Below are 22,320 nucleotides of genomic sequence, written 5' to 3'. Positions count from 1 at the left end.
GCATTAAATATGAAAATCATATCCCGTTATCATCTGTTCCCAGCTTTCAGCCCCGTAAGCTTTCCTTAATGAATGCGGCAGCCTCGGGGACCAGCGCGCCGCTGGCTCCTCTGAATAATGGAGCGGCGCGCCCGGGCTGCGCTACAATATCGGCGGCTGAGGGGGTTTCACACACAGTCACAAGTGACTACTCTTGCCAGCATGCTCCAAGTTATTACAAGATGTTTTCAGACATTTCATCTGAAAGAGCTTTACCGCTTTTAGTGAAGAAAACAGCCGTGGTCTTGAACTGTATCATTTATATGGAGATAGGAGGAGGGATTAGAAGCCTGCATTACTGCAGATATATAGCGGAATATATTTAAGTATTCCTTGTCAGTCTTTTTGTCTGTTACTCAGATACGCAATCCTTTTGCTGCTTCTGAGAAAAGGTCAAAATGCACAAAATTATAAATATGCTGTAGGAATCAGGTGCTGCATTAAAAAAAAAAATCATTCATTAATAATATTTCCTCTCCGTCAAGACTATTTTCACGCTATTTGGCACAGTAGCTACAAAAACCAACATGAAGATTAAATTAAACCGTTCCCCCCACTTTTCAATCCCAGTTCCACTTTGTACCCAGGTTATTCTACTTCACTCAGGCACTAAACGCTGTTTCACGCTAGAGACGCCGGGCCGAGAGCGCTCGGCAGCGCCTGCCTCTCCAGCTGAGCCCGGCGCTGAGCCCGGCGCTGAGCCCGGCGCCGAGCCCCCCGCGGCTCCATTACCTGCTCCTGGGCCGCTTCCCCCTTGTCACCCGCCGCTGCCGAGCTGCCCTCTTGAAGTGATGACGCCCTTTGAATTTCTCTTTCATACCAGGCCTAAATGGGAACAAATCTGTTACGTAAAACTGAAGGCAAAAAAACCCCACCACGAACCAACAAATATTACTTTGCAAATTGTGCACATTTAAATGTGACATCCTAGCAGCATTTTTCACTCGGACAATATGCCAAAAGCCAGGGATCCCGTTTTCTCCTCATTGTTCTGTTCCCCCGAACAAACGACGTGGCCTGCACACAATCTTCTGCAGGTTTTTAATACACATTTAGAATTTGGTTTCCACACATCACCTTACAACTCACTGAGCCATTGTAAGGAACAACATATGGCAGATGTTGTAAGGAGCAACCCAGCATGACAGGCAACTTGCTGCAGTGTTCCTGACAAACAACTGCAGAAACCTTCACCTCCACTCCACTGGTTAATTGACCGAATGTAATGCATTCAGAGGCGGACTCCTGCTTAAGAGCCACGCACAGGCAGCACCTATAATTAATCCTGCTCGCTAGTAATTGTAAACCCCAATAACAAGTTACACAGGCCCTGAATGAAAGCACTTCAGTACCTATTCTGCATCAGGTAATATGCATGAAAATAAATCTTTAAAACAATTAACTTAACCAGCTCAGCGCTTCGCTCCAGGGGTGCTGCTATTGCCCAGGTAATGGAGGCTGCTCCGAAAACCGCACACACAACGTTTTAAGAAACAAAAACTACCCACAGGAGAATTAAAGATGCTCAGAATGAACTCAAATATAACTACTGGATTTTCCTGAAAGCTGAAGTGAATTTACTTACGCTCCCCCAAATTACTGTACAAGTTGCAGACACGCAAACATGGGGAAAAAGAAAAAGGGAATCTTTCAGAAACAAAAGAAATTTTGCCAGCTAGGGCCGCCTAACAAACTGCGCACATAGCTATGATTAAACACCCCTAAAGGGCACTCTCCCTCTGTTCCCAAAATATAAAGGGAAAACAGTAATAATTTCTTTCTGTGCACTCCCATGATAGATTAAATGATCACATGCTCCATAATCCTCACACAATCCACAACAAGGGGGCTTTTCCTACATGTAACATAGAGGACATGTCATCAGCGTTGTGTCCGAAACACCAGTCGAACCTGGTAAAACTGAAATGGACGGCCCGGGAACATCCCAATGGGAGTTTTGTGCACCGCAGCCACCAGAGCCGCGGCTCCTTTCAAATTCCCACACGCTACCGCCTTAAGCACCCCAAAACATACGATGGGCTTTCACCGCTATCTGAATTCTTGATGTGCATAACACTCAGGCAAAACCAATTTAGGAAACAACAGTAAGCACTAATATATTAAGTCTTATAGAAAGTTACTTCCATCTTCTGACTCATCTCCAAATTTGAAGTTTTCAAATGAGCTTCAAACTCGTCGAATTCCTTCAAAAGGGCCTGGTTTCGCACACGAGCTTTTTTTTGTCGTTCCTCTATTTCTTTCAAGTATTTTTGCAGCTTCATGCGTTTCATTTTAATTCTACAGGGGAAAAATACACTGTACTTAAAGAGCATGAAACTAGAGCAAACCCCCATATGACAGCAGCTCTTCTTCAGGCACATGCAGCCCGACACTCACGCAGGAGCTGCCCCCAGCCCCAACGGAGCAGACGCTGCTCTGCACCAGCGCCCAGAGCTCCCCTGGACAGCTGACAGGATGCGTGCCTGCAGATTTAAACCAGGGGCTGCTATTCTAAAGCATAAGTGCGTTAAAAACTCTTGCAAACTTCTTTGAAATGGATTATGTTTTAGCCACTCGTACCACATTAAATCAAATGATAATGGTGTTTAGAAGAACGTGCTCTGACCGTGAAGGTCATGAAGCTGCCATGAAGGCTGCAGTTTCACCACCCTTTAAGCCAACCCAAATCCACACTCCCACCGAAAGGGGCACCGCGCTCCAAGCCTCTTTTGGGCCAACGCCGTCTGTTGTGCGGCCACACGGCAAATTAGGACAAGAGTAATCCAGCTGAAAATCCATCTAAACCAGGTCTCAGCCACCCCGAACCAGATGCGCTCCCAGCCACACCTCTTTTCTCACCTGGTCGTTGTTGAGGTTTGGTGGGGTTTTGTTTTGTTTTGTTGTTTGGGTGGGTTTCTTTTTTGGTTGTTGGTGGTTTTATGTTTGTTTTGGGGTTTTTTGGTTTTTTTTTTGGTGCAGACTAGATAGGCAATTTACATGAAACAGATGAGGCAGGAGCAGTCCGAGGAGCAGGACCACAATCTAGAACATCCTCTAGCAGTTCCTAAAACCATCAGACTATGACACTTGGACTTCCTAGCACAAACTGCTACAGTGATTTCCTAAAAGTTGCATAAAACCAACTTGCATGTTAGTTATTACTAACTACTACTATTCCTAATTATTACTAACTACTTCAATAAAATTTCAGTATCAACAGAAGAAGGTAGTTGCCTTATTGCTGAAGTTATTTCATCCATATGTTAGAGACATGAATCTTATACTTAGCATATGAATTTAAATGTATTGTTCTAAAAAAACTTCAAGGTAACATTCTAGAAGCATTCCATGACACCCAAGTCTTTGTAATGGAGATAAAATAAATTTAAGCAGGCTTACTGGTAGGCATCAGACTGTACGTATTCCATCAGTTTTTGTTGTAATTCCAGCCTTTTGGCTTCACTGGAAGAGAACAAACAACATATAGTAAGATAGGACTATTTCACAATTTAAACTCTCAAAACACAGGAAATAAAGCATGGTACGAGCATAACCTCTGCAGAGCAGAGAGCACGGTTTTGCTAGACTGGTAGTCTCACAGACTGACCCGCCAGCCAAGCTCACCGCCGAACAACCAAACCACACAACACCAGCCAAACCACGCAACCCTCAGAGCTTTTGTTTCTCCTTGTGTCTCACTGGGACGAGAGCCGGGCTCTTGCAACGGGAGAAGATGCTCGACACGTTTATATCCACACGAGACTCACCAAAATAGCCACTTCGCAACCTGGCGTTAAAGCCAAGTCCCTCCGCAGATGTGCAAGCACGGCCTGCCAGAACTCACCAAAGGGGAGCAAACAGAAGTCACCAACAAAAATAGTCAGAGTGGTGAAAACTCCACGAGGCCACGCGTATCTGCCCAAAGCAACGCGAGGGGACGGGCCCGTGGGGCTGATCAGAACAAACGCCACCCCTCACCTGCAAAGAGAATCTGTTTTCAGGAAGAGAAACAAGTGAGGCTGATATTATTGAATAATTACAAATGGCATCCGAAGATAAGCAATAACAACAACAACCACCAATTGATAAGGCAGAGGCTTCCAGTAGATTCCCATTACAAACCTTGCAACGATCAAAGCAAGTACCCCAAGATGCTTATTAAAAAATAACCTCAAATTGTTATGAGCCAGGCGAGCTGCACATGTGAGTGCTATGGGCACATCCGAGACCACAGGCACCCACGCGGCCAGGGACGCTCATCCGGGGCTGCGTGTGCTCCCCACTCACGTGCCTGTGTCGCCCCACGCACACCCACCTCCTCCCGGCTGCCCGCACAGAGCAGAGCGCGGAAAACCCTTCCTGCTGCTCAGCCCGGCAGATCAAGGCTTCCATTTCACCATCTGATCTGCCACCGGCTGAAACAAGATTAGGTTTTCATGTCATGTATGCAATTTAAAAGCCACGCTTCATCTGGGATCTCATCCTTTCAATTTCCTTTTACATGATGGACAGCTAAGCAAAAGCAGATTTCAAGATCTTGTTTTTACACTTCTAGAAGTAATTTTCATGACTCAATGAAGAACACTGATATCCTGATGGACGTAAAAGCCGACGGATGCAAACAGCCATTGGCTCCCACCCTATTTCCCATTCCCTGGTACCGCGGGTCGCACATCACGCTCCTCAGCTCCTGGAAGATCGTTCCCTCTCCACCAGCGGGGTTTTTCGGTGTCCTGTTCATTAGTCCACACTACAGCTGTTTAGGCAGCATGTGAATATATAAGCAAGCTCTTCTCAAGGCAAGACACAGCAGCATCAAAACATCAGGTCAGAGCCTCTCAGCGCCTGGGTATCATCCTTATGGATGCCCAAAATGGTCACCACACAGCCTGCGGTGCTTTGTGACACGGCTCCATCCAAGCGCTGAGCTGGAGGGGACGGAGGCTCACGCGTAGCCCTGCTCACCCAGGCTCTGCCGGTCCCAGCTGTCCCCTCCTGTCAGCGCCAGCAGCGCAGCCTGACGCCGGACAGGGATCATTCTGGCTGCCCCACTGCACCGACACCTCCTTTTTTACATGAAAAACCAAAGCGCTTGGCCTGAAAATTGTATTTGTTTTGCATTAGGTTAAAATGGTGCAAACAGCCAGTTATCAACTTTTTCTTAAATGGGCAAAAATAGCACGCTTCAGAACTTTTCAAGGATCCGGGTGGCTCATTTTCAAACAACCCTGAATCTTCAGCCTACAGAGAAAGTGTGTTAGTTTGGGATTTGAGAGCAGAATTAAATTCCCTGGTCAGCCACAAGCTCTCTCTAATCTCTGGCATTTCACCAGGCATCGATCCGCAGTGGTATTTGATCCCTCACCTCCCATTTAAACCAGCAGGACTAAGAAGCCTCAGTATTTTCTGAGATACCAGCTCTCTTTGTGCTTCAGCTCCGCATCCATAATGCGGGAACAGCGGCACTCCTGTCACGACACCCTGTTGAGATAAGTACAGAGCAAATTGCGCGACACTTGGGCACAATGCAATCTTCCCATACAAGTAAGAAACGTTATTTTTGCCGTTGTTTTTCTACACCAGTCTGACATTAAATCAACTGTTGAGTGCTGAGCTGGATCCACCTCACTATCCTGGAGCCTGGGCAGAGGCTGCTGGAGCCGCAGGCTGTGGTTCTGAGTCCCCTGGGTCAGAGGGGCCTGCTCAGCACCATCTTCTACACGCTGCTGGTACCAGCGGGTATTTCTGGGACCGTCACCCTACCTGGTTTGCATTCGCTGCTCGAGACACCTCGGTATTTGTACACATTTAGTGCAAACCACCCTTAGTGCGAAGCAGCTGGCCTCACTGGAAAGCCACGCTAATTGCAAAGTTAGTCCCAGCGTTAAGTACAGCACTTAACTACATAATTTATTTACTTCGTTGCCCACAGCGCTCCAAGCCTGCCCTTCTCACCAGCCGTCCCTGAAGTGCTGAGCAACCACAACACAGTCAGGTCTGTAGAGAGCACACAAGGCAAACTCCCTGCCCCATTTCACTTATTAGACAGCTCAAACCTAATTCTTTACAATTCTGCACACAGCAGAGATACCACTCACCTCCGTACAGAGACCTATGCATGCAGTAACTTTTAGATTCAGAATGGGCAAAGCACCAGCATCAGGAAACAGAATACGGCCAATAAAGTTAAATGTGTAATTTAAGGCAGAGTTGCAGGGTCTTTGCACAAGTCTCAAGGCAGTCCATGCAGTTCATCAGAAGCTTCATACCTGGCAGCTAATTTCTCAAGCACTTCAGAGTTTGAGTATTTGGAGAAAACACAGACTTACAAGAACAGGTGGAAAAGAAACATTCATGAGAACTCCCGCCAGCTCCCCACCAGTCAGACGGGGACACAGCCCAGCAGCAGCTTCCTCCACCACGTTCAAGCTCCTGCACACGGGGCTTAGGAGTGGTGGCTCATTGTTTGCTCAAGCACAAGTGCGGCCTGAGGCTCTCGGGAGGCACCTGTACCCGCAGCACACGCACACAACCTCTCAGTTTAACGCAGCGCACAGTCTGGAACGCTCAGATGTTAATATGCCCTCTCCTTTTCTAACGCCGCAATTTAGATAAAGTGCCCTCCCTATCTGGGGCCCAGATCTTTATTAATCTCTACACAAAAAAGCACACTTTGTATATTCTTGCCTAGTCATTGAAACAGCAAGGTATTCCTGTTTTGTTTGTCAGTGGTCTTCCAGACCAGAGGATATTAGTGAAAATGTACACAGCCTTTTTGTAAAAGCCCAAGGCTGGGGTGTTGTTATTTCTGCTACACTGGGTGTCTGAGGTGCCAGCATGAGACCCAGAAATCAAAGTATTCTGTACTAGAGAGACAACAGGCACTGCTGGAAAGCAGCTTCACAGCATCCATGACCTCCAGAGACCTTCCCTGGCCAGCAAAATAAGCGCTAATGGACACAGTTCCAGAAGCGGGGAGCGTCCCAAGCTGTGCACGGCTGCAGAGGAGCGGCGGCGCTGCTCCCGGGCCAGAGCCCTCCCAAAGCTGCCAGCGCCACTCGCCTTCCTGAAATCAGATCCCCCGAGGCACCCAGACACCCAAACACCCACCTTCACTGTTCTTAAAGATTAAAGGAGAGACCTCTGTACAGGCCCGCTCACCAGCTAGCCAGCTCTGAAATACCAACCGTCTGCTTAAAGTGACAAGTCATTTTGTAAACGCTGCCAGAAGCGCTTCGGGAGCGGCTCCAGGCCAGGAGTCACCCCAAACGCCAACACAGAATCCACGGGGCACAGTGACTGAAAACACCGCAAACACCCCCCACACAACCAGGCAAAGGACGGGACAACGCGGGGTGCCGGGCGGGCCCTGTCCGGACCCTCTGGGAGCGCCCAGCTGCACCCGGAACCCCGCTCCGCGCCCCCTGCCCGGGGCACAGACCCGGGGCCGCCCCTCGGGAGGGGACGCGGGGGCGCCCGGCCGGGGTGAGGGGGCGAGGCCCGCGGGGGCCGGGCCGCTCGGTGTCTCACCTGTGGCGGAGGCGGCGCCGGATGGTGCCGGGGGACAGTCCTGGCCCGCAGGAGCCCGTCGCCGCGGCGCTGGGGGCCGGTGCGGGCCCGCCGGGGGCCGGTGCGGGCCCGCCGGGGGCCGGTGCGGGCCCGCCGGGGGCCGGTCGGGGCCCGCAGGAGCCCTTGGCCGCCGCGCCGGGCCCGCTCATGCCGTGTTTACCGCCGTGACCAGAGCGACGCCTCCCGCCCTGCACCGCGCCGCGCCCGCCCCGGAAGCGCCGCCCCGGAAGTTCCCCGCGTTGCCATGGGGACGCGGCGGGGCCGGGCTGGGCCTTAAGGCCCACCGGCCCTATATGTGTGCGCCTATAGATCTATAGGTACACACAGCCACAGCGCGGGGAATCGCGGCTGCGGAGCCGCGCTGGGCGCAGCTGGGCCCGGCCTGCTCCCTAGCCCAGGGCGAGGCGCTGGTTAATCTCCGTGTCTCTGCAAAAGGGGGAAAACGGGTCACCGGGCACCCACTGCTATGGGAGCAGGGTCCCCTTTAACAGCCCGCGTAACTGAGGTTACTGTGCAGTGTTTCACGGAAAAAAAATAACCAGAAAGTGCAAATGCCGTCTTTCCATTTGTACAGAAACCAAACATGTCAATTAAATTCCGGTTCCTGTGAACTGGCAGTTGGAGGGCAGAGCCGGCTCATGTCCCCACCGCACCACCGGGGGAACGGCCGCGGCACCGCCACACAAATACAAACAAACCCGGCTTTTCCATTTAAATAAAAACCTGGATGCCGCCCAATTACCACTTAGACCCGAGGGCCGCAGTACAGAAAGTTCAAATCACCACAAGAGTATTTGAATTTCGGGAGGAGAAACATCACTAGACAGAACTGCAGATGGCTGTGAGATGCGCAAGCGTAATTAGAGCAGCAATCAGGACACAATTAAGGCCACGGCTGCTCCCCTGTAAATAGCTGATGAAGGCTGGTGAGAGCTCACCTGCCTGGGGATACACATCGGGAAGGGGGCTGCAGGTTTGGGAGCGTTTCGTCATTGGTTTCACATAAAACACCCGCAATGAAAGCCGTTCCGTTGTTTCTCTTCTGTTCACTGCATCAAAGACGCGCTGTGGAGAGCTCCATGGCAGCGAGCTCACCTCCCAGAGGAACCGGCGGGTGTGCGGAGAGCTCCATGGCAGCGAGCTCACCTCCCAGAGGAACCGGCGGGTGTGTGGAGAGCTCCATGGCAGCGAGCTCACCTCCCAGAGGAACCGGCGGGTGTGCGGAGAGCTCCATGGCAGCGAGCTCACCTCCCAGAGGAACCGGCGGGTGTGTGGAGAGCTCCATGGCAGCGAGCTCACCTCCCAGAGGAACCGGCGGGTGTGTGGAGAGCTCCATGGCAGCGAGCTCACCTCCCAGAGGAACCGGCGGGTGTGTGGAGAGCTCCATGGCAGCGAGCTCACCTCCCAGAGGAACCGGCGGGTGTGTGGAGAGCTCCATGGCAGCGAGCTCACCTCCCAGAGGAACCGGCGGGTGTGTGGAGAGCTCCATGGCAGCGAGCTCACCTCCCAGAGGAACCGGCGGCTGAAACCAGGCTCTGAGCTGCTCCACGCTTCCAAAGTTGGGCGTTTCTCACCCGCGCCCTGACTTTGCCGCTCAGGCCCAGCACAGCACACCTGTCCTATGGAAACAGGCAATGGAAAAGATGGAGCTCCGGCAGCTCGGCTGCACACACAAGCCCCTGCCCTCCGGGGGAGCCGCTCGTGGTGCTCACACACGAGCGCCTGCCCTCTGTGGGAGCCACTCGTGGTGCTCACACACGAGCCCCTGCTCTCTGTGTGAGTCACTCGTGGTGCTCACACACGAGCGCCTGCCCTCCGTGGGAGCCACTCGTGGTGCTCACACACGAGCCCCTGCCCTCCGTGGGAGCCACTCGTGGTGCTCACACACGAGCCCCTGCCCTCCGTGGGAGCCACTCGTGGTGCTCACACACGAGCCCCTGCCCTCCGTGGGAGTCACTCGTGGTGCTCACACACGAGCCCCTGCCCTCTGTGGGAGCCGCTCGTGGTGCTCACACACCAGCCCCTGCCCTCCGGGGGAGCCACTCGTGGTGCTCACACACGAGCCCCTGCTCTCTCTGTGAGTCACTCGTGGTGCTCACACACGAGCCCCTGCCCTCCGTGGGAGTCACTCGTGGTGCTCACACACGAGCCCCTGCCCTCTGTGGGAGCCGCTCGTGGTGCTCACACACCAGCCCCTGCCCTCCGTGGGAGCCACTCGTGGTGCTCACACACGAGCCCCTGCCCTCCGGGGGAGCCACTCGTGGTGCTCACACTTGTCTGGGGCTTTGTGTCAGCACCGCGTTCTGCTCAGCCCCAGGGGCAGGCAAAGACGTTTTCATGGGTGCTCCATAGTTAAATCACCTCTTTAATCTCCAAGAAGGTCCCTCATAGCAGCTCTCATTGCTAATATCTACATCAAAATAAACAGTCTCCCCTTTGACACGGAGGTGGGACACTAAAAACCCGTTATTTGGGAATGCCAGCCCTGAACGCGCTCTGTGGGGCCGACGTGTGTTCTGAACGCACCGCTGGCTGTCGGCGCAGAAAACTGTCAAATGCTGCGTGGCGCTCTGACAAGAAAACACTTTCACACAGCACAATTTTGCTATTTTTCAAAACAGGAGAAGAATCTGGCTTGCTTAAGCCGGCACCGGCGGCACACCAGCTTTTCTGGTTCTGGAAGACTGAACTGCTTTCGAAAATATTTGTGCTTGCTAACATAATATCAGAGCTCCCCAGCGCTCCGGGTGCTATCTGCAGTTCCCAGCATACGTTACCTGGACATACTGGGAGCCTTTATTCCCAAAGGGCGACCTCCCGGCTGCAAGGGAGGGGAGACCCCTGGGGTCCCCCAGTCTATTTCCTTAGTGGATCTCTCCAGCCCTGCTGGTTTTGCTCGCCTGGGGACACGGAGGGGCAGCCGGGGGTGTCTCTGGTCGCAGGAGGAGCTGGGGGCTCAGCACCCCCTGCCCTGCTCCGTGTCTTCCTGCTGACATCCCCGATAACGAACATCGCACCCCCTCCCCGAAAGCCCACAAAGAGGAGTGTGCTGTTTGTGTTCTCCCTGCAGTACTTAACACTTCTTTTAGATTAATTTAATTTTAATGTAATCTGATAAGAGCGGCAAAACTGTCAAAGAAATCTGCCTCCTTCTGTCTTGTTAAATACGCTTTGAATGAAATTATGGGTTTTTTTCCCCAATAGCTGCCAAACAAAAGTATCTCTTGATTCAAATGCAGGGATTGATGTGCACTAATCTTAACAGCTTTGCACTCTTTTTAATTGAGGGAGGAAACCAAGTGTGCGTTTAGCATGCTGCTTTGCTCTGGAGATGCGGCAGCATCCCAGGAGGTGCAGGATTGGCCTCCTTGTGAGGGACATCAGGGCGCTCACCTGCGGGGAAAACGGGATGAGAGAAAGAAAAGTGAAAAAGAATCGATCAGAGGGGGGTGACACCGCGGGAGGGTCCCGGAGAGACGCGAAACTCTTCACAGAAAGAGAAGCGGTCGGTGTCCTGGTGTCGGGCGTTGTGGCCTCTGCGTAACCCCCGCGCTGCTGCCCTGACGACAGGGACGAGCGTCCACAGACCCAGAGCCCGCTCTGACTTTAGCGGAGTTTCACTTCACGTGAGAAATACAAGGATTGCTCGAGCATGTCTGGATTGGAACGAACCAAATCACGGCTTGGAAAGCCCTGCAGGGAAACGGCTGATGGAGCGCACGGGCGAGCGGCGGCAGCTCCGACGTGCGCGGGAGCAGCGGGGACGCGGACCCCAGCGCTCCACCGCCGCCACCCTGCTGGCCGTGCCACGCGGCGGCCGCGCTGGCGCCGCTGTCTCTGGGCAGAGATCTGCACACACACTGAGCTGCACTGGAAAGGCTTTTCCCCTCTGCGCTTATTTGATTTCTGAGAGCGACTGTACGTTTAACCAGAGCTCGCCCTCAGGTCAGGACGGAGCTGAATACATTTCCTTTTCTCTCTTTTCCCCCCCCCCACTCCAATTAGATTCATAATACATTCCCTGGTAGCTATGTAAAGGACATAAAAAAATTTACATAATGCCCATATAAGTCTTTTTGTTAATGAATCAAGTCCCGAATGAAAAGCACTAATAATACATTAGTAATCAAAGAACAAATAACACCAGCGAACATATCTCAGCAGAGCAGTTGTGTGGATCCATTTCCGACTGTCAGTGTCAGTGCATGGAAATAGTAATTAACATGTTGAATTTAATGTTTAAATTTTAATAAATTTAAATGTAATAAAATGCTTTTATTAAATGTTACAGTTCCTTGAAACCTATTATTACTCATTTCTGGTGCATAAATAGAAAATACATTGTCTTCCAGGAGAAAGTGGTTTTTGCTGTCGCCAGGACAGGTGGAATGAGCTCCTGCAGCAAGGACGTGTTAACACGGAACCCAGCGATAGTGCCTGATTAAATAAAAACTTCAGAACAAGACTACAGCGTTTAAAACTATACAATGTTTATTAAGGATGTAAGGGCCTTATCCAAAGCGTGCTGACATAATTGAGAAGTCTCTAGCAACGTCGCTGTCAATGGGTTTTGAACGAATCCTGGAGGATTTAGACGGGCCGTTGTTTGCAGCCCGTGCTGCGGGTGAGCAGCAGCGCGGCGCGGCGCGGGAGGGACCGGTTACGGCCATTTGCCAGGACCGTCCCTCCTCCCGGCCACCTCCAAGGGCTCCTCGCGTGTCCTACGCGGCTCGGGAGGCTCCGAGCCCGGAGGGATCAGTGTGAGCGGCCTGGGGCTCTGCAAGGCCAAGGACCAGGAGGGGCGTGGGGGGGAGCTCGGCTCTCTGCTTCCCCAAAGCTCACCGTCGCTTCTGGAGCTGAGACGTACACACGAGGAATTAACCAGTCTCCGCTTAAGTGTATGCTGTTGTCTGAAGAGGAAAGAGGAGATTGACGGCGTTGAGTTTCCCCGTCCCTGGAGAAATGAGAACCGAGTTTAGGTTTCCTGAGATGCGAGACGAGAGGCTGGATTTGAAGGAGACCACTCAGAGCAGACTGTCAAAAGGCTCCGTGCCCGTCTCCTCTGAAATCCCCACGCCCTGCACCGCCGCTGCTTTCCGTTCTGTTGCTCAGTCTGAAACAGCGCCCGCGTCTTTATTCTGTGCTACTTCAAATCACCACGGAACGTCCTGCAGAGCAACTGGAAAGGATGCAGGAAGAAGAGAGCTCACAGATCCGCAGCCAAAGTCCACGGCAGGACGTGTGCGGTGCTGCAGGGAGCCTGCAGAGCCCCCGCGGGGTCCTGCACCCACCTGCCACAGAAGCGTCCCACCTCGCCTCCGGCACCCGGGCCCTCGCACCCGCTCAGCATCGCGCCGTGGGCCTGCCAGGATCCTCCTCTGGACAGCAGCAGCTCCATGGCCACGTTATCCCCAGCTCCACATCCACATTGCCCCCAGCTCCCCGTCCACGGTGTCCCCAGCTGCCCACCTGTTCACTGTCCCCAGACACGCAGCACAACCGCGGGCTGGCCACTAGACTCCATCTCTGGCCACTAAACTCCATCTCTCTCGATCTTACCACTTGCTGCTGCTGTCCTAAAGGACAGAGATCTCTCAGCCTCCTTCGTTAGTATTTTAACAAATTAGTGGATTAATCTCACGTGCCAACTGAAATACTTTAAAAAGTTTCTTTCCTCTGCAAGTCATGAAAAATTAAAGGGAAAATATAAAATAACCGGGAAATTCTTTTAAGTGAACTAGATAACGTTTTCCTTTCAGCAGCGCGTTTTGCAGCGATCTGTGGTGAGAGGTGCTCTCTGCGCTGCCAGGGACCAGGCGTTTGACAAGGTAAAAAGCCTGGAAGATCCAAAACCCCAGACTCAAAGGGAGAGTGTCTGGCCTATTGTCTGTTTTGATTAATGAAGCCTTTTGCATAGAGAGATAATATGATGTTTACTGAGCAGCGAATGCTGCTGCACAGCAGAAATATCAGAAGTATGAATAATATTCAATATGATAACGACGTCAATAAGCTAATCTATGTATTACTGGATTCTGCTCCAAAATGCCTCAAACGATATTTGTTTGTTTCATAATTGTCAGCCACTTTGATGCACTTGTCGTCAGGTTCAACAAGTGCTCCAGGCGACAAGGGTTTGAAACAAAGGGAGGCACTTGGGCGAGGGGAGGCACCCGCAAACAGGCGGCTCTTGAGAACCCCCGGACCCTACACCTCCACATTTAAACCCTGTTAGAGGCCTCTTCGCTTCAGCACCAATGTTTGTGAGTCATCGCTGGCTCTGTAAAACAACAGTGAGCAAACCAGCAAGGCAGCGGCAGCGCACGTGGAAAATAAACGCGTTGCCCTGAGCTAGAATTACGTGTGAACCCCAACTGATTTCTGGTCACCGTTGGGTTGGCGTCTCCCTGCTATTTTTACCTCTGCCCGGGTTTCGAGCTGAACGCCTGGACCCCGCAGAGTGCCGGGGGGGCTGGTTGGTTGTCAGCAGTGCCACGTCTCACCTGGGGTAACAACCACACGCGGCTTCTCCCAATTCTCTGCTTCTTTGAAACCCAGTTTCACGTGGACACGGTATTTTTCACTTCCCGTCCCAAACCACCGTGCTGTTCTTCTGTCATTTATTAAGCATTTTCCCCTCTGTCCTGGGCAGAAGATTGTTCTGGCGCTGAATTGAGAGATCAATACGTATAAACCGTTCGTTCATTTGAAAAGCAGGAGAACAAACATAAGACTATTAAATTAATTAAACTGTGTGTGCTCAGAGCACAGCATCACTGGGCCCTGCCCTCTGCACTCCATCTAGCATACGCAACAGTAAATAACCATGCTAAACCTAAACAGGAACCTGAGGCACAAGCTGGCAAAAAGACTTGAGAATAGATGGAAAATATTCCAACGGCGCATTTAGATAGTGCTCAAAAACCGTGTTCGGGTGGCCTTTGGCGGCAATGCTCGTGTCACTGGGGTGAGCGGGTGGGGTGTGGAGCGCAGAGCTCTCCATGTTCTGCCCGTTCGCAGCCGCACGCTCCGTCCCGACCTCTCCGGGCGCAGGTCGGTGTCGGGGGGTGCCCTGGGGGGACCAGACCCGGGGGACTCGAGCATCCCACTGCGGCCCCAGCGTCCCCCCGAGTCACCCCGGGGGTACGACCCCAAGGGCAAGTCCTGCCCCCGGAGCAGCACAGACAACCGCAGCCATCCGGTAAACTTAACGAGCAAGCCTTTATTTTGAGCAATTCATACACTCCGCTCGCACTTGTTTTTTTCTCCCTTTGCGCATTTATCCGCCGCACCCCGCGCTGCCCCGGGACGCGCCGCTGCCCGCCCGGCCCTTTCCAGCTATTATGCGGCAATTAAATTAGCCCGCGGCTCCGCACCGAGCCCCGCCGCTCCGCACCCAGCCCCGCCGCTGCCCGGGCCCAGGGGCTCGAACAGAAAGAAAAAAGGGAGGGGGAAGAGAAAAAGGAAGAGAAAAGGCAAGCAACCCAACGGCCGCCCCAGCCCCGAGCAACCGGAGGAAAATCAAAATCTCCTTCACCCGAAAGGCGACGAGGGGGAAAGAGCCGGCGGAGTTTTCGGGAGCTGCTGCACAAGCCCCGTTCGCCCCTCGGCTCCCGAAGGCTCGGGGTGCGGCGGCCAGGACCGGCCCGGCCCCGACGCTGCTGCGGGCACCGGACAGCGGCCACCCACGGGCACCGGGCACAGCGGGCACCGCCGGGCACCGGGCACGGGCGGCCGCCCCGGAGCGGGAGCGGCGCCCGCCGGGCCGGACTCAGGTACGTCCCGCTCGCTCTGCCTCTTCCTCCCGCTCCCCGCCTTCCTTCCTCTCTCTCTCTTTTTATTTTCTTTATTTCCCCCTCGTCTTTTCCCCCGAGTGACTGAACTGCCGATGTTACCGCGGGCACGCAGCAGCCAGCGAAAGGGACGCTCGGTCGCGCTCAAAAATCAGGGTATTTCACAAAATTAAAGCGCCGCGGCATCCCGGGAGAGCGTCGCCGGACGCCGCAGCGATCCGGGCTGATCCCCGCAGCTTTTCCAGCGGCGGCGGCCGGACGGGACCGACAATCACTACCGATAACCGGGGCAGCGTTGTACGCGGCTGTGGGGCTCGGAACTCGCGTGGGTGCGAGGGCAGCGGGGGTCAGAGCACCCCGAAAGCTGCTCCCCGGGGGGTGCCGCCCGACGGGCTGTGTTTCCGTGGGGAAACGATAGAGAACGGGTCCGTTTGTCCCCCCTCCGCGCTCCTTACCTGCGCTCCGCCGCGGCGGGGCCGGCGGCACCGCACGGCAGGTCCCGGTGCCCGCACCGGCTGCCCCGCCGCTCCGCCGCGGGGAAATCTCAACGGCAAAGAGCGAGGATGTTCCGCCAGGGCCGCGGGGTGTCAGCGCGGGGTGCGCCCCCCGCCCGGCCCCGGCCCCCCCCCGTCCTTCCTCCCTCCTCATCCTCGTCCTGGCCGAGCCCAGCCCGGCGCCGGCAGCGCTTAGGCCGGGACTGGGGTGTAATGGAAATATCATCAGGAGACAATTACCTTTTCAGAGCATTCACTTTCTCCTCCCAGACACTGTTATTTGAGAAATAGGATCATTTGATTTCATATTGCACTAAATAACACCCAGCCGTCTCAAATTGCCAGCTTCTTAAAAGCCACCCATTGGAATAAATTGCAGAGTGAGTCTTTTGGCTCTGGCTTCTTCTCTTTTTTTCTTTTTTTTTTTTCCCCCTTTCCTTTCCTCCCCTCCTCCTTCTCCCTTCCCGAACAATATTATAGGAATAACTCGGGAAGAGGGCGGCCGGGCCGGTGCTAAAGATAGGCCCGGCTCAGCCAAGCGCCGGCTCCCTCACTAGGCGCTGGAGCCGCTAAACCCGACCTAAGTGGCGTTCGCTCGTCGTTTTCCCCCCGTCCCACTTTTTTTTCCCCCCCTTTCTTTCTTTCTTCCCCGTTCTCTTCTATTTCGGAGCCAGGTCTCCCGCCGGACCCGCGGTGCCAAGGTGCGATGTGCCTTTAAGGCTCCCGGTGCTCGCCTGCTAATCTGGTCATCACAGGCTTCATTATATCGGTATTAATGTCATCCGCGGATTACTAATTAGATTTGCGGGATAAATGAAATTACCCGAACGGGCTGCGGGGGGGGGAGCGGAGTCTCCCGGCGCTTCCCGGGATTTACGGGCTGGGGGGAGAAGGGAAAAAGTCCTTTGATTTCCCCCCCCCCTTTTACTTTTCCCCCCCGGCCAGGCCGCCCCCGCCGGGGCTGGGACTCGCGTCCTAATCGTGTTCTCCTCCGACAGACACTAATCAAGTAATTTCCCAATCCCAGCCCCATCAAATTGCTCTTTAGCTGTTGAACTGTGGAGTTTTGCTCCTCTTTTCTCATGCTAATCAAGCCCATTCAGCATCTCTCTGTGAGGCTATTTGTAGTGGAATAAATCTCCTTGTTTGCCTGCTGCATGATTAATTGATATTGTTGTATGGCTTTTGTTTGGGCTGCGCAGAGCTGAAAGGCAGCGCATATTGGATGTGACGAAAGGAGCTTGAAACATCATTTCGCTGCTGAGGTCTTCCAGAGGTCGAGGGATAGACCGATCGCATTATTCATCCTATTTATTTATCCTTATTAGAAAATATGATGAAAGAATAAGGCCCGGAGTCTTTTTTAAACATTGACTAAACAGCGCATACACAACCCCAATTAAAAAAAGTGCCCGAGATGAGGCCTTTTCTCCATATTAGAAAAATAGCTCTTTTTAACGAGGACCAATTAAATCGTACTTCATTTTACCTGGGATCTCACAATAGACTTGACAACAAATTGCCTTTCTTCTTCCCTGGTAATTACCGGCGGGCCCGGCCACGCTCGCAGCGCCGGGACCCTCCCGGAGCCCCCGGGGCCCCTGCCGCCCCCCGGACCCCCAGGGGCCCCGGCCGGCCCGGCCGGGCCCGGGCAGTGCAGCTATGCCGGCCGGGCCCCCGCGCCCCCCGCGCCAAAACTGCCTCGGGGCTCCCGGGGGACACCGCTGCACCCGGGACATTCAATGCAGTAATCCCGGGCCTTTGCTTCTCCCACAAATGGCTTTTTTCCTGCCCCAAATATTTCCAAGTTCCCCTTTCAAAAAGGGGAAGAAAGAAAAAAAAAAAAGAAACAAAAACCCCAAACTGGAGAACAACAGGAAAAAAAGGAGAGGGGGGAAAGAAAAGAAAGAAACTGTTCTCCTTTCTTTTCCCTGTATGCAGGGTAATTGATAGGCTCTATCAGAGGTCAGGATTTGCATAAGAATTAAGAGCAGTAAATTAATTTAATATTCCATGCACATCTCCAATTATTCCTGCAGACCTTTGTCTCCACGGCTGGCAGAGAGAAGGTTCAGCTGCTCTTCAACCAAACAACATCTGTGCAGTTAATAATTTGATAAACAGCTCATACAAATAGTTTCTGAATTATCTGCCAGCCCGATGACTATTCAGTTGGGAAGCACTTGGCGCGGTCTGTGCCGCGCGGTCGGGCTGGGCGCGGGGTCCCTGGTTTAGCTGCCCGGGCAGACAGTTTCCCCCCAATCGCTGAAATAGCATCAGCCACTTGCAACAACCCCCCAGCAATAACAGTACGTGAAATCAGTAACCAGCAGTAATTAATCAAAGCCTGGCAGAGGAGGTGCCGGGGCGCCAGCGCGGCGCGGGGGGCCGGCTTCCCCCAGCTCTGCACCCACGGGTCTGGCGACGGTTCTGCGGTTGGTGTGGGGCCACACAAACATCTTGGGGGGCTCAGTGTGGGCCCCCGGCGGTGGCATTCACCGAGGGGACAGCTGCTAAACCCAAACCTCGGCCTAAGGAGGGCGTCCTGACCGGCACCGCTCACTGCCGGGGGAAACCCAGCCCCACAAAGCTGCGGCGGCTCCTCCGGCCGCCCGCGCTGGCAGGACACGGAGCTCCAGCTCCGCCACATACAGCCCGCGGCGAGGAATCAACCGGCTGGGACAGCGCCAGACTCAGCTGGTTTGTTTTTAAACGCACACATGAAATGCACAACCAACAACAATTATTACAGGGTGAGGGCCAAACGCTCCGCTCTCCGCGGTGCCGTCGGGACCATCACCTCGTGCAGGCGCCGACGCCCTCACTGATCTCCTCCTCTGCACAGCTTGTGCTTCCAGCCTTGCTTCTGCTACCTACTATTAGTAATAAACATGAGCGAATATGTGTAGAAAGCGAATGCTCCTGCATTCCCGGGGCTGAATCGAACGTGCAGAAGGATCCCTTTTTCTGGTTAATGCCACACATGTGACAAAAGTGCTCAAAGCAATTGAGAAGCACATGGAAGTTTGAGTGGGCTCAGCGTCCGCGCACCACAACGAGAGTGCCCAGCGCTGACCGGCAGAAATTAAAACCCAGTGGGAAGCTGCAGAGTTCCCCTGGCGAGGCCACTGCCACTCGCTTCCACCAGGCACGAAGCATCACTCCGAAATTAATACAAAAGCTGATGTTAGAAAGATGACGGAGTTCTTCAGGCAGAAGGAAAGGTTAATGCTCCTCTCCATCGTCATGCAACTTTCGTGTTCGCGGCCAAGTTGATTTTTCTCTCCATTTTGAGGAGAAAATTTATTCGAGGAATAGGAATCCAGGAATAGCGACATAGACAGAAATGAAAGGATCAAGTGCCAAACTGGGCCGGATGTCTGGGGCTTGATAAGCCAGCGCAGGCTTATCCAGCAAAATAGCAGCAGGCTCAGCTGGCAGTGCCCGGCCGTGCGGGACAGCCCGCAGGTGAATGAGCCGAGGCTCCGCCGCAGGGAGGCGCTGGGGACCCCGCACCCAGACGGGGGGCGCAGACTCGATCCCTGCAGCGCCGCAGCAGCGCTGACCGCAGCGCTCACCGCGGGAACGGCCCTTGGAACACGCAGCAGCTCCGGGGCTGCTCAGCCCCAGGGGTTGCTAGTAAACAGACGCTTTTTTTCTCCTTTCCAAAATTCAGACTGCCATCAATGCACGGTGCTGTCCCCAGAGCCTGAGGCTGTTCTGATCGAGACTGTTTTGCCCCAGCTGTGATTAAAAAAAAACACATGCAAACCCAGTTTTTATTTTGGAAGCTGAATGGGCTGCTTTGGAGAGTTCAAATGCCCTTTGCGCAGCCCCCAAACCGAACCGCTCCGTGCTGTGAGGAGGGAACTGGACCGAGCCCTGCTCTGCCCCCCCAGCCAGGGCCACCCCAGCTCCTCGCACCCCCCATGGCCGGAGGGCTCCAGCGGCCCCCCTGCAACACGCTGGTTTGCCAAGCCAGGGAGGCGCCGGGCTGGCTCTGGAGACACAGGATGCTGCAGACCTGCGGCATCGCCGCCACCACTGCACCCTGGAAGCTCTTAAGCCCCTTTGGTCCCTCGATTTAACCACAGCGAGAGGATTTCAACACTAACACTTGCCAAGCGGCGCTAGGCAACTTAATTAATGTTTGCAGAGCTCTGAGCAAACAGCCTGTACCTGCATACATTTTGTATGACTCCAGCCAGGCCACAAGCCCTGCAAATCCAAACAGCTTCAGGTGATGCTGGCTGCGTATTTCATGGTGCTGTGGGGCGGTTTTTGGGTGGTTTTCACAAAAAGCAGCACTCATGCCCTGTGGAGCTGTGACAGGATGCTGAGGGACACACCATGGGATAAGATACCATGGGATAAGACACCACGGGGCACGCTGCCTCTCACTCGCACAGCTCCATTCTGCACCAAAGCACAAACCAAACCCAGCGCCGGGTCCCTGGGGCTCTGGGTCACCTCCTCAGAGCCGCTTTTTGGAGCCATCTCTCTTTACAGACTTGTTGTGCCACTCTTTGTTTTCTCTCTTTATTGAGCCATAGAAGAGTCCATAATGAGAGATTAAAATAGTAGTCGTGCCCCGTGATTTATTTTTTTAAATTCCTGTGCCTACACGCATGTAAACCACACCAAGGCACCCGGCTGTACACCAAGGATAAATAATGCATCGCAATATATTTAGAGAACGCGAACCACAGAAAAATATGTAGGAGAGGAAAATGCATTTGCTGGGTGGTAAGTTATTTAGAGGCAGAGGCGGGAGAGGCTGGGACGGGTTCGCTCCCACCTTCCCTCCCGCAAATAAATCAGCGTCGTGGCGCCTGCGGCTGAATAAAACATGCCGGGTGTGCGCGGCTCCGGCTCCGGCTCCGTAACCCGCCCGCTCGCCGCCTGCAAATGGGCCGGGTTATCAGCCGCGCCATAAAAACACCCTCTTCCCCAGCTGATGAGGAAGCTCATGCATAGCAAATGACGGAGCAATAACGCTGCGGCGGGGGGAGAAAAAGTACAATATTTACAGACTGACAGGCTAATGGACACTTTCCCAAAGAGCGGTTAGAAAGAAGTAGTAAATGGGCCCGCGCTGATGCAGGGCAGCGGGCCGGTCAGGGAGCACGGCACACGGCACCGGATCGGATAACATCTAATTGGCAGGTCACATCCAAATGAGTGTAGTCATGCATCATCCGGAAGGCTTTTGCTGGTTATAAAGACACTTGTAAACAATTCAGCCGCTGAACATGGCAATAATATGTTGATCCGGCATGTAATGAGGTGTTCCTGGAATCAATAAACTAGTCATGAAGAGCAGGGAGCAAGGTCAGCGCCTGCCTTTTTGATGACCTTTCCTGGCTGGTAAGGACATCACATACTCTGAAGAGGACTTTTCTCATATTGCACAAGGCGCCGAGTGTCAGAACTTCCATTCGCAGCAAGCAAATGAACAGCCGGGCTCTGCATGCTAATGAAGTCCAGGCTATTTTCCACCTTTTCATCTGCACATTATGCTCTTGACTTTGGAGAAGGTGGGAATTAGGTTGGACCCTCGTGTCAGACTGCCTGATGGCTCGGCTCCGGAAAACTGGTAATTGAAGCTGATGACTGATGCGGAGGAGGCCTGAATTTGGAAATAAACAGTTTCAAGCACTGCATGTCATTTCTAGAGAGACTGCTGAGTGAATGGAAATGAGCTCCCTTTCGCCAATCTAATGCAGTTTCTCAGCAGGAAAAACACCGTCTTTGAGACAACAATGCCAGTCATTAAGGTTTAAATGTTCTGGCGATAATGTAAGGAACAGCACCTGCCTTGGCGAGCAGCACTTATGGAAATGCCGGCGCACCAGGGGCTGGGGTTCACCTCCAGCCCTCCAGGTCCAGGCTGCAGCGGCGCTGGGGGGTCAGGGCGCCCCAAGTGCCTCTGCAGAGCCCGGCTCACCGCGCCGCATCTGCGCCGCCTAATTGCTCTTCCCCAGCGCATTTAGCAGAAAGCCTGCTGGCCTCCGGCTCACCGCTGCTCACTGAGCTGGCCCTAATTCACGTCAGCCCCGCCGCCGGCCCCGGAGACGTGAAAAATGGACTTTGTAGACGAGGCACTTAAAGGCCAGTATTTTCAGAGTCGAATATGAACGCCGTGCTGTCCTAGCTGCCGGGAAATAACACATAACGCGTTACAAGCCCTTTCCAAATCCTACCTGGTGCTGGGAAACCAAGCAAAGCAACTTGTTTGCCGGGGCAGAGCCACCCGGCAGCCTCGCAGGGGCGTTCGGGGCTTGGAGGTGCCACTGTTGGGACAGCACTGTTAATAACAAACCCTTAACGAAGGCACGTCCGCAGTGACCCGCGTGGGTCTGAACGCGCAGCGGAGGATGCTTCAGCACACGTTCACAGCACTGCCAAGCCTGTACTTCCACCCA

General features: G+C 53.6%; 1 protein-coding gene across 9 annotated transcripts in view; it reads right to left on the bottom strand.

The window, feature by feature from the left end:
- The window catches only part of KIZ (kizuna centrosomal protein), a 119,578-nt gene that overhangs the window by 32,576 nt on the left and 64,682 nt on the right, over positions 1 to 22,320 (bottom strand). For 6 of the 9 annotated variants that reach the window (XR_014183528.1, XM_082047595.1, XM_082047596.1 and 3 more), the window contains exons 1-4: positions 7,570 to 7,792; positions 3,439 to 3,501; positions 2,181 to 2,337; positions 772 to 864 (exon numbers count right to left, since the gene is read on the bottom strand). Coding sequence is in view for 8 of the 9 variants with exons in the window: in XM_082047595.1 (XP_081903721.1) it covers positions 772 to 864; positions 2,181 to 2,337; positions 3,439 to 3,501; positions 7,570 to 7,757 (501 nt within the window). In the remaining variant the exon portion in view is untranslated. Of the gene's footprint in view, positions 1 to 771; positions 865 to 2,180; positions 2,338 to 3,438; positions 3,502 to 7,569; positions 7,793 to 22,320 lie in introns of those variants that run through there. The other 3 variants (XM_082047597.1, XM_082047598.1, XM_082047599.1) reach the window with 1 other exon arrangement.

This window comes from Streptopelia decaocto, assembly GCF_964273445.1.
Source record: "Streptopelia decaocto genome assembly, chromosome: 3".
NCBI lineage: Eukaryota > Metazoa > Chordata > Aves > Columbiformes > Columbidae > Streptopelia > Streptopelia decaocto.
This window is presented reverse-complemented; position numbering and strand designations above follow the sequence as displayed.